The sequence below is a fragment of the Aythya marila genome, assembly GCF_965140915.1.
Source record: "Aythya marila genome assembly, chromosome: 6".
Lineage (NCBI taxonomy): Eukaryota > Metazoa > Chordata > Aves > Anseriformes > Anatidae > Aythya > Aythya marila.
Genome location: NC_139047.1, coordinates 23,393,680 through 23,411,055, shown reverse-complemented (window position 1 = coordinate 23,411,055; position 17,376 = coordinate 23,393,680). Strand labels below are relative to the sequence as shown.

Here is a 17,376-nt window from a genome sequence, read left to right as displayed (position 1 = left end):
CACAAACGACGTTCTTGTTTCAGCTCCTTAAAACAGAACATCAGGCAGCACAGGACGGCTGACAGAGGGCTCACACTGCCAGAGCATTTTGCCACGGCTGACATCAGAGGGACTCCTGCTCCCGTCGTGGCTCCCTTCCAGAAGCTGCCGCATCCAGAAGTCCATTTGTGGGTTCGACTAGCTGACCGACTGCTCTGTAAGGTAACAAATACAGCCTTGAAGAAATGAAAATCCCTGAAAATCCTCCCTTCCAACTAGAGGTTTGGAGACAGATCACTTCGGCACATTGCTTACTTTGCACTTGCTTTTCCTTCTTTTGGAGCTGCAGTGTTCTTAGGCTGTCCGTAATTAGCCTTATCATAAAGAAGCTTTCAGGAACTAGCAAAGCAAATGCAGGTCTTGAGAGCAAACTCACAGGTCATCCTTTCAGCTTCTGATGGCATCCTCTGCGTTGTTCTCACACGGTACTCCATGGCGAAGATTACCTTGCAACCACCTGGACGTATCCCCAGCGGCTGTTATTTTATCATCTCCCACCATCCAGTTTATCTTTTGACAAGACAGGGATCTCTTTTGATAAGAACAAGGAAGTGCTGCTACCAAAGAGCCTCATGAGTATTAAAATAATACATTTTGAACAGTTGTTATTTGTATCAAAGCACGGAAATATTTTTAATTGCAGTGCAAAAATAACGATTCCTCTTGGTTCCACTTAGGCCAGACTCGTGCTTTGGTCTAACAGAAAGGCTGCCTCTCTGAAATGGCACTAATTATTGCATCCAGCCAGGAAAAAAATACAGATATACACAGAAATAGAATTGAAAACTACTGTGTTCAGTGGCCCAGCTTGCTGTGCCAGCATACCTCTCTGGGGCAATGCTGTGGAGAAAGTACTGCCTCCTCCAAACACAGGCAGCTACGTCCAATCTGTGCGCTGCCAGCACACCGACCTGAGCCAGAAGGTGCCAGCACAATGTTTGATTTGGGACTAGGCAGCCGGATTTCCAGGAGGGAGGCTTGCAAGGTGCAGCTGCCGGGCAGACAAAAGCCTCCGTGCTACCAGAAGGCAGCAGTGTTCAGTCACCACGCAGAAACCTCCTTCGGCTCTCCCGTGTAAGGCAGGCGGAACTGCCTGAAGTGACTCCAAGCAGAAAAACACAGCTTCTTGTGCACCCAGCGAACATCCAGAAGTACAAATAATGGAGGAAGGAACCGGATCCCGTGCTCTTTTGCATGACACGCGGGGCTGCTGACACGGCTAACAGCAACTTAGCTGGCCAGGCTGCAGATTGCCACCACCACCCCACGGTGGCACCTCGTAAGATGGCAGGCACCTCACCAAATTGTGGTGTTTTAATTTCTGCCAGCGACTCGTGTCCACGAGACTGCCTTTGAAATTCAAAAACTAGAGCAGATGCTGCGTTAGGGATGTTGTAGACCCAAAGCTCAGCCTGACGTGGACGTGGAAGGATGCTGAGGAGGAGGCAGCTTACCTGAGTGACCACTGCAGGACTGCTTGCAGGACTTCAGGGAGGACGACATATACGGGCTCCGTTTTAACCCCCCATGACCGAGTACAGCTCCAGCAGAAAGCTTGTTTCTTTGCACTTCGTATCTTGACAGCTAAAGCAGACAAAAGAGCAAACAATATTCTAGAGGAAACTGCCCTCTGTTGATGTGGCAGGTGCAACACACAGGATAACCAAGAAACTGGACACTTCCACCCCGTCTCCCTAAACCAACCACCACCAAATCTCTGCCGTTGTGAACTGCCTGCTGTCCTACTTGGAGCTACAAAACAGATTATCCTGTGTGGTACAAGGAAAAATAAAGCTACATGGGTTATTTTTCTCATTCAACACAAAACGTAGGTCCTAACAATTCTTTCCAGCATCAAAACATTTTAAAATCTAATTATGAGAGTCAAAAAGCAGAAACTATCAGTTCTGATTCCTTATTCTCACCACATAATTGAAACAAATAAAAATCATTGTGACTAATGTAAGCAAAACTAACAAAAACAAAGACAAGCAGGGTGGCTGAGTAAGCAGACGCTACTTACTAAGGTATATTGCATAATTCACCCACAATTTAAGACTATTGAACATAAAACAAAAGTAATAACTATACTAGATGGATGTCAACATACAACATTAAGTTCTTTATAGGTTATTTTAAAAACAATACCAGAACAAGCATACTGGAATAATATTGAAACAAAGTCATATAAAATAATACTGCTGTACTCATTCCATGTCTCAGACATATGTAAAGGGACTACGAGGCAGCAAGGATTATAGCCTGACACAACTAACAGGGGCTGGACTAAGGGCAGCCCTACTAAGGCCAATTTCAGATAGTTCCTGCAGAAATGTCTGTGCTGATTTCATGTATTTCTGGCTGTGTGCTCCTTCATCTGTTAGAGTTACCACCTCGCTGGCTGAGACATTAAAGCAAATCTCAGGAGCGCTCTTTCTCTGCTGCGATGCAAATTCAGTCACCTTGACTTAAACAGCCTCAGAAATGGTTTAAGCCAGACAAAAAACTCCTCACCCACAATCTGTGCTAACCAGAGGAGTTTCCCTGAGGTTCCTGCTGAAAGTCACCCCTCTGCGGGCTCCAGGACCAGTGCTGTAACAGACCGGAGGGGATCTAAACCAACACAGCTGTTTCTGCAGTGATCATCTGATCATGGCTCAAGTTTGAACACAGTTTAACTCTTTCTTTTTTCTCTTTAAAAGGTGATGTGCAAGTTTTAACATTGTCCAACATAAAACTTGTTCTTACACAAAGTAAAATCCAGACAGCCATGTATTTCACAAAAATCAAGTCTTTATCAGAAGTGACCTTACCAAAAGGTTCAAATGATACCTTTAACATTTGAATAAACAGAGGTAAGGAAAACTAAATTACCAGTCATTAATGCTAAGGGGCACATTTCTGGTTTTATAAGTGCAAAAATGCTATCATCAGTATTTCTCACATATCTGCTTGAATGGTACAAAAATACGCTGCATGTTAAATAGGTTGTATACTACACAGACTACAAAATGATGTAGCGCACACATGGCGTATTTGTATCCAGTAGGCAATAAAGTTAAATAAAATTCACCTTTCTTACAACTGAGATTAAAACAGACAAAGTCCTCATCCTCATTTACACGAGGAGTTGCTGGCACTGTGTAGTAATGCCTCTCTGGGGACAAAAGAAGCACAAGAGGCAAGCTAGCCTAACGCTATGTGGTCCTGTGCAAGTGACTCCACTGCTACCATCGTGCAAAGTCCAGGATTAAAATTAAGGTCAGAGATGCAGTTTAACCAAATGTGGCAAGATGGAGATCCACAGGGGAAGGAAACCCAAATAAATTTGGTACATCTCAAATCAAGTACTTAAATATTTAATTGTTGAAAGCATCCACTTCAGTGCTTACACAGCGACATGTATCCTCACATGCCTTCATCTGTCTCGTTAAGAAAGATCTGAAATCATCTAACATGAAAAATACTGCTAAGTCTATTCATAAAACAGTATTCTATATTTTTATTTTTCAAACAGCAAGTGACCACATTTAAAATGCATCATTTGCAAATATAAATTATCAAACTATTAGTTTAATTAAAAATAAAGCAAAAACATAACTTCCCTTAGTATCACAATACATAGGAGGGTATTATGAACCCCAAATGACTAAGTTAATCATAAGAAAACAGTAATGTCAAAAGTGATGGAACTCATTAAGTCACTTAATGAATAAATCAATCCTAATAATACAATACCATTCACCATGATTATGTAAAAAAGCAATCTTTCATTGTATTATACAGATAAAACAATCCAATCCTTCATGCCACGTTTTGTAAACCATGATATAAATTACACTCACAGTCAAATGAACAGATAGAATAACTCCCAAAATATTTTTAAGTTGCTTTTAGGGCAGAAATAAAGGCAGAAATAGAATCATTTAAAATATATCAAATTTAACCAAAAAATTCATTTGGTCAAGCCTGCTATCCAAATAGTTTTGTTTCCTGCAAAACTACTGTCTTTCTGAATTATGAAATTTATATGTTTCTTTTACATATTAAATGTCAGATGTTGAGCTACATTAAATCCTTTTATACCTTGCATCATTTTTGCCATGAGACCCAAGCATCTTTCGCGTACGTACACACACACACACGCAGACACACACACATTTTATCAGGGAATTCCTCATTTCACAGGTATAAAGACAGACTCCTGTACTGATTTCTGTCAGAAACATAAGGAATATACAACTTTCACACTCTTCAGGTTCCTACAAAACCATCTCTTATTTATGTACATACTTTTACTGACGGAACTCAGGTTACGATCTTTTGCCTAATAATAAAGGGACGGAATAGATGTTGTAGGATAAAGAAATATTGTATAGTTATTAATATAAACCTATTATCCTAAATTTATCCATACGGATTTTTTTAATAGTTGAAATACAAAGAAGGCATATGGACTTCAGCAAAATAACACTATATCAGAAAATGCACTGTAACAGTGTTCCAATATATATATCATCAGGTTTTTCATAACACAATTTCTTCTGTACACTAGATTTTGTATTAATTTCTGTCTTCAAATTCATCGTGTTTCCAGATCCAATTCAGCACTACATAGTATGCCTTCAAAAGAAAAGGAGGTCACTTGCTTTATTGAATATTCCAAGTTGCCTTCCAGACAGCATTAAAAGAAAGACAAGACTACACAGACAAAGTCCAGTATAATTCATTTCTGACAATGAAAATTTCAACCCCTCATACTGTTGCAAAATTCCTCCTACTGAAATGCTTTACTACAATAATAATAAAAAGCATACATTACATATAAAAGATACCAGTGTACTAAAAGTGACAGAAGTGGACTAGCAAATCCTTCAAAGCACATATTATATAAATGACTAGCATTTAAAAACATTTTTTTTTTCTATAAAATGTAGGTCATATACATTTATAAATTGGGATGGGGGGGATTCTAAAGCAGTGATGACTGTGTTCAAATAGTTTCGCTGCTCTGTACAGTCTAATACCTATTCAATTCAAACTATAAGTTTGACGTTGATTTATCAGAATAAACTCATCTCGTAGCTCATAATTTGAAAAATCTGCAACTCAAATGAACATGTGACTTGTAAGTTCACTGCTTATCTGCATATGAAATACAAAGAGAGCTACTCCTTTCTACTGGAGGCCCAAGTCTCATCAGTTCAATATCAGGACTTAAAGACTCCAAATTTAAGTAGAGGACTTGTCAGGAATCAGCACAGAAGCAGAATAGTATCTCTCATCCTTTAGAGACACAGCTATTCAACTTTTGCAGTCTTCCTCCTCTTGCAGAAGTGCAGCCAAGCCATTCATTTCTTACTCAAAGTGTGCACGGATGAAGCCATAGATCTAAAGACTGTCCCCTCTGTGTCTGAAATTGTGCTGTGTAAACAATGTTATATACTCCAGCAGGAGGATGTTTGAATTTATTTATAAAAAATGATTAAGAATATTCATTAACTCAAGGCTAATAACTCCCAAAGGTATTTTTGGAACTTATCCTTATGCTACTTGTAAAGTTAGCACTGTCATGTATTATTGCTTACAAACAGTACAACATCGTATGCCTTCTAACAGAGCGGTACTGTGTTCAGTTTGTTTGTATTTACAACAGGGTTTTTTCTTTCTTCTTTAAACAAGCTATAAAAAACATTACATACTTTACAGACAATACAAATTTCCACATTGGTACTCAATTCAAACAAATGGAATGCATAACAATAATAAACATCATAAAGGAAGACTGACATAAGTCCTTGATTGTCAAGACACATTTATATTTATATATAAACTCTAACTGTGCAGAATCAAAGATTCAATCATAGGTACATCCTTATTTGATAAATCATATTTACAGCATGATATTGCATAAAAAAATAAAATAATGTTGTTTACACAATATTACCTTTCCATCCATTGGATTAAGGAAAGCAAGAAACAGCTCTTAGAAATGTTGCTTGCCTCAGTTTGTGTTTCCTACCAAAAGGTACAATTTTAAAAAGGAAACATAAGGTTCTTTAGCAGAGTAGAGCAAAAGCGACTATAAATGTATTTCCCTGACACAAAGCAATTTAAAATTGAACAAAGGTTTAAATTTTAACTTAACGACATTTCCTTTCATTAGAAGTAATACTTCTTAGTACTTGCCCTTTGCAAAGTGAGTTTTAGCTAAATGCATCACATGCCTAACATAAACATGCATTACTGCAAGTTGAATGAACTTTCAAAGTTACAAGGCTTCATCTCAGGAGAACATTTAAAACTAGGGACGTGTAACATCATTAGCTTGCTTCGGTACCAACCATGTAATTTGAAAGTTCACATGTATACTGGTACCGATGGCGTATTTCTGCCTAATAAAACTTCCAAACGTATTCCCAGGAGTATTAGGATTTTCCCTGCAATTTGTAATGGTATTAAAACAAACAAACAAAGAAGAATAAAAATCAAAGCTCTCAAAAACCAAGAAAATTTAGTTAGCAAATATGCATACATAAAGAAATCCAATGCTGCAAAATGCAGAGTGAATTCATCCAAATATTCTGGTTCATTTCAAATAGTTACTGCATATGATACAAACACCATAAAAATAGTCTGAACAAGCATGGAATATAATGTATATGTCCAGGTGGAAAGTTTTCATAGGAGAACATGAATACTTTAGAATAAACTCCAAAAGTTACAGTAGAACCCCAATAATTCGCAGCAGTGACTTAGAAACCCTTCACAAATGACAATTTTGAGAAGAGCGAAGAAGCAGGCAATGAAAGCAAGGATGTCACGTCACAAAAGGTACTTTGTTCATTTATTTTGACAACTGTAATTTAGTTTTCAGTGTTCCTTGTACCTCCCAGTATACTGATATGTACAGTATACTCGGGTGAAGCAGTACAGTGCTACTGAGACGAGACCTCGCTCCAGTACTTTTTGGAACGTTGCAGAGAGGTGGGGACAGACCATGGGGGATGTATAAACTGATCGGATTAGCAGTCAGCGAATTAGCAAGATTTTACTGTACTTCTCAATCAACAATGAAAAGCTCCCTTCACGCAAAAAACTGACAAGTACAATATAAAAATAATGCAAGTGTTAATTCATGTGAAGAGTTTGTTGTCCTATTTTCTTCCTCAAACACCTTTTTCCTAAAGACATACTAGGAGACACAAGATCATAAAACATAATTCCTTTATCATCCAATTTAAATTATGCTGTTATTTGTAAACCAACATACAGGGATACACATTGTTAATCCTTCTCCCTAGACCTTGTCGTTTATGGTTAATTCATTCCCAAATCAAAAGCAGAAAACGTAACTGGTTATTAGTATACCATCACAAGCTGATTCCTTCATTGTCTGTTACATTAATGGTAAAACATACCAAAGGACTCATGCTAAAAGGGACACTGTCAAGTAATTTAGGTCCAAAATATGGCCTATTAGTATGTGTCTATATATATAGACATATATGTATATATATAGTTTGATAGTAAACATTATGAATTTCCTCTTTTTTTTTTTTTCCTTTTTTGAAATCATCATCGCTCTATCACTAGGAGATAGCCACAAAAAATTCCATCGTGCACACACACATGGTGCCTGCATGACCTTTAAGAAAGAACCTCTATTGTTAGCTCTGTGCAATATAAATGCTAACCCCGAACTCATGCTGACCGACTGAACAATATCAGTACAAGAACAGAACAGAAAACCAAAGACTTTTTTTTTCCCCGGCTCTTTTGGACATACATGGAAAACTAACAAAAACAAACACTGACCAGGTCAAAACAGAGAATGTGCATCTGTAGCAGATTAGAAGCAGCAAAATAAGAGCAGTAGAAAATGTTATTAAATAATGTAATTATCAAAAAAGCAAGAGCTTTTCACACAGAGAAACCTTCCAGAACTACATACAGAGTTTTTCCAGAATAAAAGGCCATGTACTCAGGAAATTATAGCAGTATTTTTGGTTAGCTCCTCCATCACAGAAAGCTTCAAGCATCAGCGGATCAAGTATTCACACCACCTCTTTAATTGTGCATGTGCGAGAATCCTACAAGATAGTCCCTGTGGGCTAGGCTGGGACTTCACAATCTGTCCTAAGGCACAGAGGATAGCTGTAATGGCTCAGCAGCAGACTAGAGAATGAACTGCGACATAAGGAGTAACATTTTCTCCAACAATTCCCATTTTGCTCTGGGGAAGAGCAAGTTCCTTCCCTCCATACAAGAGCTTACTCACGTACCCAAGCAGCAATCCATAAGTGTGAAGATGGCATGGAGCGAGAATTACTCCCTCCTACTCCTCAATCACTTTTTCACAGCAGAGGATCAATGCAATAACTATTTTTTTTCTTTAAATAAAGCTGAATCAATCTGCTTAGGGAGAAGCAGGCTTTATATTCCTTTTACCTCTCGGTTGGAACAGACTAGTACAGTAATAATCCTACTTTTTTTTTTATTTTTTTCTTCTTTTGGCATTTGCTGCTTGTTATATTTAACAAATAGTACTATTAATGGTCACCTACTTGCAACAACAGGGCACTAGAACAAAGATGTCGACACAGTATTATTATTCAGGCAGCACAAGCTAAGATGTCATGGAAATGAAACAATGAAAACGAAACATGCGTAACAAGAGGTGGCTTCCTGGGGAATAGGGGCCATATTTATTGTGTCTATGCAAAGTAGAACGGAAAGTCAAAAAACCCAAACTGATCATAACGGAAGAAAACAGAGACATGGAACAAATTGTAATTATTCTTTCAAATAAATTTCTTTACATGTATCATTAATAATCCAGAAGGAATTAACTATTCTCCCTTGATGCTCAATTCTTAACTCTGGGCCAAATACTCAGACCAAATTACTGGTAAGTGATAACATGCAGAAACACCTTCCTTATATCATACACAGGGTCAATGAATCACAACATAATCTGTTTCCTTATACAAAAGTACTAAGTGAGAAGTTTACATAAATTGTATTTCCTGTCCATGTAGGAACCAAGCTGTGGGTTACAAACAGGCCTTCTCCCTGAACTGTACCAAGCAAAGTTAGTGCTTTAAGAGCGAGACCACAAGGGAAACGAGAGAGAGGGAAATTGGCTTCCTAGTAATAAAAGTCAAGAAAAATGTTGCTACTGTTTTGGGAAGAGGTGGGGACTCTCGTGTGTCCTGCTCAAGTCCCTTCAAAAGACAGCGTATATCTTAGCCCCTTGAGGTGCAGCCTTTTCTCACAGCTGATGGCTTCATCTGAGAAATATCAGCTAGCAATAGTGCTGTAAAAGAATGTATGAAATCCTATAAAAAATACATATACATACATACATATATATATACACACACACACACACGTGTTGTGTGTGAGTGCGTTTTTCCCTGGTTAATCAGCCTGTATTAGGCTTAAACTGCCTTAAACTACCAGACAGTGTCCCTTTAGGGAAGGTGCAATATAATGAACATACAGTTCAAAAATCTGTAAATTGTTAACTTAAACTACACAATAGTTATGCTACTCAAATCTTACCACCTTAAAATGCACACAGAACTACTTATCGTACCATACTGCATACATCAAGACAAAGTACTATTCAAAAAAACATATTCATGGTACAGGGATAAACTTTGTAGTTTATTTATATTGTGAAATGCAATGAAAACTTCTGATCACTCATCTATGCTGAAAAGAAATCCTTTTCACTAACATTATCCAATGGTTTTGGTTGGCAAAATTGTAATGACTTTCACCAAGCAAACTCGAAAAAGACATATGGAATCTGAATGCCCACTTCTTCAGCTTTTGGGGATACTTTGATAAATTTAATGAGCTGAATTGTCAAAACTCTAGACAAAGAATTAAAACAGTTTTTACAGAAGCTCAGAATATTCGATTTCAATGTATGCTGAAAGTAATCGTTGGAGTTGTATGAGATGAAAATGATGCAACCATATCAAACCTAAAAATCTAGAATGGTTTTATTTTTTGAGAAATCAAATCTATCAAATAAACTAAGTGCTCTATGTTAATCATTGTGAATATGTAGGGTAAGGTACAATTAAACTTTGAAATCTTGGAACACACAGTTTGTGTAAGCATTACGTAATTGGGAATGTCATCTACAGAGTATTTTAACTAAAACTTCAAAATCTTGGTATCTGTGTATGAAAAAGTCATTAAAAAGTTACATCTAGATTCAGCTGTACAAAGAAATACACATTACTTCAGGAATGAAGTAAAGGCATTAGCAGTTATGTATTTTGCTTAAAAAAGTGTTTAAACAATTTTAAATTAATTAGTCTTTTAAATAGTAGAGTTAGTCTACCAGAATTTTTGTTGTTTTTTTTTTTTTTTTTTCCTCCAAACACAACTCGGGTAATGCAAAGCAGAAACACAGGGCATATGGTCTAAAATTATTTTTAAGAGAGTTGGAAGAAAGATTATTTTCCTAGAAAATGCCATCTTTTAAAGCCTTATTTACTTGACTTTGAAACTTATAGTTTATTCTGTGTGTTTAATACATGTTGATTCCCTGCTGAAGAGCAATGACTACACTGACAAGCTTAAAAATGACAATATGAATAGTATCAGACAATAAACTGTCCTCCCAAAGCATACAAGGAAACCAGTAAGGAAGCAACCATGGGGGAAAGTCTTACCTGGGGATTTTGTTTATTTTAATTTTCATAGAAGGTAAAATAATTACTGGATTCAAACAAGTGAATAATAACCTGCCTTTGATAGGGGCAACAACATCAGGCAGATCAATGACTGGTGACTAACCATTTAAAAAAAAAAAAAAAAAAAGGAAAGAAAAGAAAAAGAAAGCAGTTATTGGTCTTGCTAATATCAGCTTACTTTTGTTTTAACATAGCGCTCTTAAAAGCTGTACAGAACTCCATCTTATACAGAGCAACCCCCTTTTGACAAATGTGTTCTAAAGTGCCAGTATTATTTACAAAGATTTCTTAGCCAAAAGTCTGGCCTGTTGTGGCATCAGGTGAAGAAGTCATCCCAGCTCTGGTATCATTTACATTCACCAAGGGAAATTCTGGGAAATCAGCACTTGTCCCTGGTCCCCGAAGGTTCACCTGTCCATTGGCAGTGCTAAACTGAGATGATATTCCAGCTCTTGCCCCATGGTACTGAGCTCTGAAGGGCTGCTCAAAGGAGCTAATTTGATATGCTTGATGAACAGGCTGTGCCTCTGCTTTCTTCTGAGAAGTTACTTGATCCAAGAAGTCCTGGGTAGAGGAGGAAGAAGAATGATTTGCCTCATCACCTGAAAAGGGAAAAGGGTGCTGCGAATCACCAACCATTAGTCCAAAATGAGACTTGTCTGGAGTTGTTCTTAATGGAGAGTTCATTCCCGATCGAAAGCTATTGACGGGGATAGATGTGTAGACCTGCTTCTCTATGGAAGGAAATGCTGGCTGGGTTGTAAGAGTCTGGTTATCAGTCACAAAATTAAGGCTCGGGTTGTTCAAATAGGCATCATTTTGGCTAGTTCTGTCCAAAGCTTGTTGTAAAAACTTTGAATATTCCTGTAACATACTAGCTTTATCTGATGAGGAAGCCTGAGAGCTTGTTCCAACTGTCTCAGATTGGGTGACCTCAGACACTTCAGACGAATTGATTGATATACTGGAGGTCACCTCAGTGTCGGCCACGCTGAAGGATATCTCATGCTGTCCGTTAGCCTTGTGTGAATAATGATCTAACAGAGTTTGCAGTACCTCATCTGGAATGACATTTTTGTCATGGCTACCTTTAATTTCAACATTCAGTGCCTGTGTGTCTAATATGGAGGCTGTAGCAGTTTCATCAATGACGCTTGCCACAGCCGCCTGCGTAACCGAAGGCTGAGATGCTATGGTACTTACATTCAAGGCATATTCTCTACTGTTGTTACTAGCTGCTTGTAGATACCTCTTTTTCTTTAAAAACTGCATTGCATCATCGTAGTTAGTGCTGCTGTGTACAGGTTTACTGGGCCCTTCTTGTAATGTGTCAACTTGATCAATGTCAGCATTACCTTCAGAGTCCAGTAAACTCTGTTTGTCCACAAGATCAAAGGCATACTTTGAAACCTTGCTGTCTTCATATGTAGATAAAGGTGAAATGGTTTGACTTTGCTCAAGTGGCTGTTTCAGACTCCTTTTGCTGTTAACTTTTTTGAGAACAAGCTTGGGTGGGTGTATTTCTCCAGAATTTGCTTCTTCTAAGTGCGTCCCGCTGACAGAAGAATGGGGCATCTCAACAGCATATTCCGCTACCATATATTCATCTTTTACTTTTGTACTAGCAGAGTACAAAGGCAAGTAGTCATTTTTGTCCTTCTTCTGTTCGGATTTATCTATACCGTCCTTATCTCCAGATTTTGTTTTCTCTGTTTTCTGCCTTTTCTTCTTTGGCAAGGAGCTGTCTTTCATAGGCGTAGAGAAACCAGAATCTTCCTCCGATGGCAAAAAGCCAACTTTGGTGGCACTTCTGTTCGGTTTCTTGTCACGGTTCTCATGGCACATACGTTTATGTTTCAGCACACGATCAGTTCTGGAGAAATACTGCAGAATACACATATATATTTAATTAGAGAAAAAAAAACAAAAAACATTAACACTAAGAAAGAAAACTAATTCTAGCAAATTTACTTGACAGTCTGTCCACTTTACTGACTTCTAATGATAGCGTATATCAATAAAATCAACTGCAGACAGCTGCGACTCCTGTGCATACAGACAGCTCACTGTAACTGAAAAAAAAATAAACAACACGATTCTTTTGTATGTTTATTTGTATATGCAAAGCTACGGTATCTGGAGAAATTTCCCTGTGTACTGCTTGGGAACTGACTGGTATTTTGCTTTCTAATTGTGAAAGACTTCACTACAACATCTTACCTGCAAACAATATTCACACTGGTAAGGCTTCTCTCCACTGTGAGTTCTTTTGTGCCTTTCCATGTGATACTTCTGAATAAACCTCATACCACATTCATCACAACGAAATGGCTTCTCACCTGATAAAAAACATGTAGCAATATTAATCTAAAAAAACATCGATGTTCTTCCACACAATTACCAGGTCAAATGTTACATTCTCTAATAGAAGTAATAAGGAAGATTTAGATTGTTGCTACTGAAAAACAAATTATGGCTTGCTCATATCACAGTTCTCCCAGCACTCAGGAGCTGATGCTTCCAAATTACTGTAAATCTTTACACTAAAAAAATTTAAAAATCCACCTTTAAAATGATTTCTCCCGTCTTTCTAATGCAGGTGCAAACATCTGCCTTAAACCTAACAAATGAAGAACCACAAAAATAACCTTCCTAAATAATTTTCAGGGCAGAGGACTATCTAAAAAATACCTTAATTCTCTCACCAACTCATTTAACTCAATCCTATCCCATCTAGAAGATAATTGTGTGTTTTCAAGCTGTTGATTTAGATTTTTGTAGGATACTCTGTATTTTCAGTTGTTTCTTTCCCCTTATCTGTTTGTGAAATTGAAATAACTGCTCTGAAACCAATTTACTATTTTGTTTGGAACCAAAATTCATTTTAAAATTGCAATTAATTAAAAAAAAAAAAAAAAAAAGGAAAACCTCTGTAGCTGAACTAACACCGGCAAATAGGGTTTTGATCCTTTCAGAACATGCAGTAACTGGTTTTACTTCCTTTAACTTTTGCCTTACATTTTCCTTATGATTCATTTACTTTCTAGGTTTCTCCAACAAAACTGAACAATCCCAAATGTGTTGAAAAGTCAGTTTTGATTTTACAAAAGTTCGCTATTATTTATCAGAACTCATCCTGAAAAACAGTCATCTTTCCCCTTAATATTTACTAAAAAGTCTTCTGAATTGATGCAGTCATAAGGAAATATCTTGGCAAAATCTGTCAACATCCTTTGTTCTGGATGCTGTCCTGCAGATTTTTGGGATATAAAATATCTATCTTTTGTTTCCAGGAGTATGCAGACTTATTTTTTTCTAAGGATTTTTTTTTTTTCCTTAAAAATTAATTTAATAAATAGCATTACCAAATTATTAATGATAAATAAAATATTAATTTTATTTCATTATTATTTTCTGTTTAGAGTGAATAAATTCAGCCAAATCCTTCTATAAATGGAAATACTATTGATATGACTACACCTTAAAATAAGGTGTCAGTACTTATAGAAACTAGAATGGAAAAGAGATGCCTCACCCACACGTTTGCTCCTTGTCAGATCATTAATGCCCAGAGTTTCAATTCTTAATTCCAAGCAACTTCTAAACCTCTCTCTTTGTAAGCCTATACCCAATTTTCAGTTATTAGTTCTTACCTCTCCGTGTGGCTTGTCAACCAAACCTTTTCTTGGATGAAATAATTCCAATTTATTCTCTCCTAGATCAAATTATCTCCCCTCCTAAGATCTTTCACAGCTACCATCTTTGTTTTTTTGCAGTCTCACAACCTCAGCATCCTCTCTCTTCTTTCACTTTTGGTCCGAGACCAACTTTACCATATCTTGTTTATTAATAACCACCATAAAATTTTGATCTTTTCAGCACCCTCTATAAATTGTAGCACCTACCACTTAATCCTTGCTCATACTGTCTACAAGTAAATCCTCCTCTCTGGCCTATTCCTTTCCTTTCAAATTCCAGTTTCAGTCTTGCCATGTTCTCTTTATTAGTTAGGCATACCTACTACTATGGTGTTTTACTTGCACCAAGCCTCTTCAGGCTTTGTCAGTCAAATTAAATTCCCTGTTTGCACTTTTAAGAAAGATGAGGCAAGAGTTTTAGGTCTTGATGTTCTACTGTTATACACCAATCCCTTCCATTCCCAAAGACTATTACTTAATCCTTTTTAGTTTATGTTTTGTTTTCCTTTTCTCCACTATTCCACTTGGTGCTTCATTTAAATCACCTCCTTAGAACAACTCTTGTTATGTTGTCTGAAAGTCTGTTTTCAGTCTCTTAAACTCTTCTCAGAGCAGCACAATGCTGGTTGGGATGCAGACTGTCCTGAGCCTCCACAGAAGCTGAACAAAGCCAGAGAAGCAAGACAGCTCAGTCCTGCTGCAGTGCAGAGCAGCCCTTCGTGGAGCTCTCCTGTATCCCAGGGAGGCTCGAATGCATTCTGCTGTGGGGGTACACTTACCTTCAGCCTCACATCCATCTCTGTAAGCCAACAGTCCCAGAGTCCTTAACAAGCTGGCTATTTACTGGCAAAAGCCTAACTGCTATCTATTCCCTTTAACTAGGCTTAAACAGGGGGGCTCAGTTTTTTCCCTGCAGTGTATTCCCACCAGCGATGGCGAGACGGCAGAGGCGTACCTCTGGCAGCAGCAGCATCTGTGCCAGACCGGGCACCACTGCTAAACAGCTTCCATACCCCAGGGGTAGGACAGGAGCAGGCTGCGACTGCTTGTTTTGGAGACCTTATGGGGACGTTATCAGGGCACTGCTGGCCATGCCTCAATAGGAAGAAAAGTTTGGGAATACTCCTCTCAACTAACTAGTACCAGACAGCAAATCATACTTTCCAGGAGAATTCCAGAACACTGGAAGTAAATTAAGACACATTTTGTGAAACTGATACCATGCTTAATTCTTGTTTTAATCTTCATAAGGAAGATAGTGTTAGAAAAAGATTAAAAATTAATATGAAGATATGCATCCTGTAATACTTTCTTCCTAGCAGAAGCCTGAAACTTCAGGTGCATTCTGAAATTTTGTTGTACTTTTAGAACAGGATATATTGCAAATGGAGCTCATTATTAAAAACCTTCTGGTAACATAGGGAGAATCCAAAATATATTTTTCTGAAGTGCATTGGTGACATAGGAAAAAATCAGTTGTAGGAAAAAAAAAAAAATTTAAAATATAATAAAATAATTATATACATTATTTACAAAAGCAGCCTATGTTTTGCGTCTAGACTGGAAATATGTTACAAGTGAGCAGTAGAACTATTTATAAAGCATGGCTGCAACTACTGTGTGTATGAAGTCTTTAACAATTATAGCAGCAAATCTCCAGGGCAGTTTAAAATCTAAACAGACAAAATACAAATGATAAAATATAAAATAAGACAATAAAAAGCAGCATGACAGAATATTAAGGCACTTGAATGTTTAGCCACTAATGCTGTTTTCTTGTTTGTTTGTCTTTTTTAAATGTAACCTCTTTTTTTTGTGTATGTTTAAAATGGAAAGTAGGGTGGCTTACAGAATTAGGACACATGAATGCATGAGTGGGTAACGTCTATGGATACATTTATAAACAACAATAAAGCAGATATACTTGAAAAAAAATCTGCTATCTTCATGAGCCTAGTAAACTCAAAATATGAAATTATTTGTGTGCCAATGACTGTTCATTTTCTCACAACTGAAATGGCAATTTTCCGTATCATTAGTGACAAGTTCAGCAGCAAGGATCTAAGCACTGCTGCCCTCCTCTATATACAATTGTTTCTAGAAAGTGAATTTTGTATTAATGTAATGTCTGCTTTTAGATGCGACTATTTAATTATTTACACAGAATAAGGCTGTTCATTGATTGCTTCCTACCTCCATCGTAACACTTCATTCGACAGAGTGGTTCAAAGAACCGAATTCAAATCAGACTGGAACTAGTTGGAGCACCTCTAAATTTAGAGCTAAATTTAGAGGCATAAAATAGGGCTTCTATGTATAACTGCCATTTTAGATTCTCTTAAAATAATGAACTTGAAAATTTGATAAACATCTTTAAAAAATAAGAAGCATATGTTATTCATTGGTATTTTGAACAATGTACAAAAACTGGTGCTAAAACCAGGCAGAGATTAAAAATGCAAAATAAAACTAAAAAATACAACAGAATTTATAAGGAATATTTCTTAGAGTATGAGTAATACAAAGAGAGCTTTCCTTTACTTCCATCAAAGCAAAAACCATGGACCATGTGGTCTGACATGGAGGTGTTCACCTCCATGTCAGAGAAGCAAACTGAAAATTCCCCTTTTCTGGGTGGGTTCAAACATGCAGTTCTGCAGAACAGAATACCACTAAGCAGACAGCTATGGCCCAGGAGTGAATATATTGTCACATCGAAATGAAAGCACAGATGGGCACACAGAATGACAATTAGCTATACGGGGCCAGGCCCTAAAACAGAGCTCTAGTCAAATACTTACTAACCAAGTGAACTTCAAAAAAGATTTTTTTTTTCCTTTTGTTTGTTTGTTTTTGATCGTTTTTGTGTGGTTTTTGTTTGTTTTGCTTGTTGTGGCTTTGTTGTTGTTTTGTTTTGTTCT

At 37.2% G+C, this 17,376-nt stretch overlaps 1 protein-coding gene across 2 annotated transcripts in view; it reads right to left on the bottom strand.

Moving 5' to 3' along the window:
- Positions 1-3,623: 3,623 nt before the first annotated feature.
- Positions 3,624-17,376, bottom strand: part of ZNF148 (zinc finger protein 148) — a 39,241-nt gene continuing 25,488 nt past the window's right edge. The window contains exons 5-6 of one of the 2 annotated variants that reach the window (XM_082762999.1): positions 12,978-13,096; positions 3,624-12,641 (exon numbers count right to left, since the gene is read on the bottom strand). In XM_082762999.1, the coding sequence (XP_082619125.1) occupies positions 11,046-12,641; positions 12,978-13,096 (1,715 nt within the window). In that variant the 3' untranslated portion in view covers positions 3,624-11,045. The remainder of the gene's footprint in view (positions 12,642-12,977; positions 13,097-17,376) is intronic. The other variant, XM_082762998.1, reaches the window with a different exon arrangement.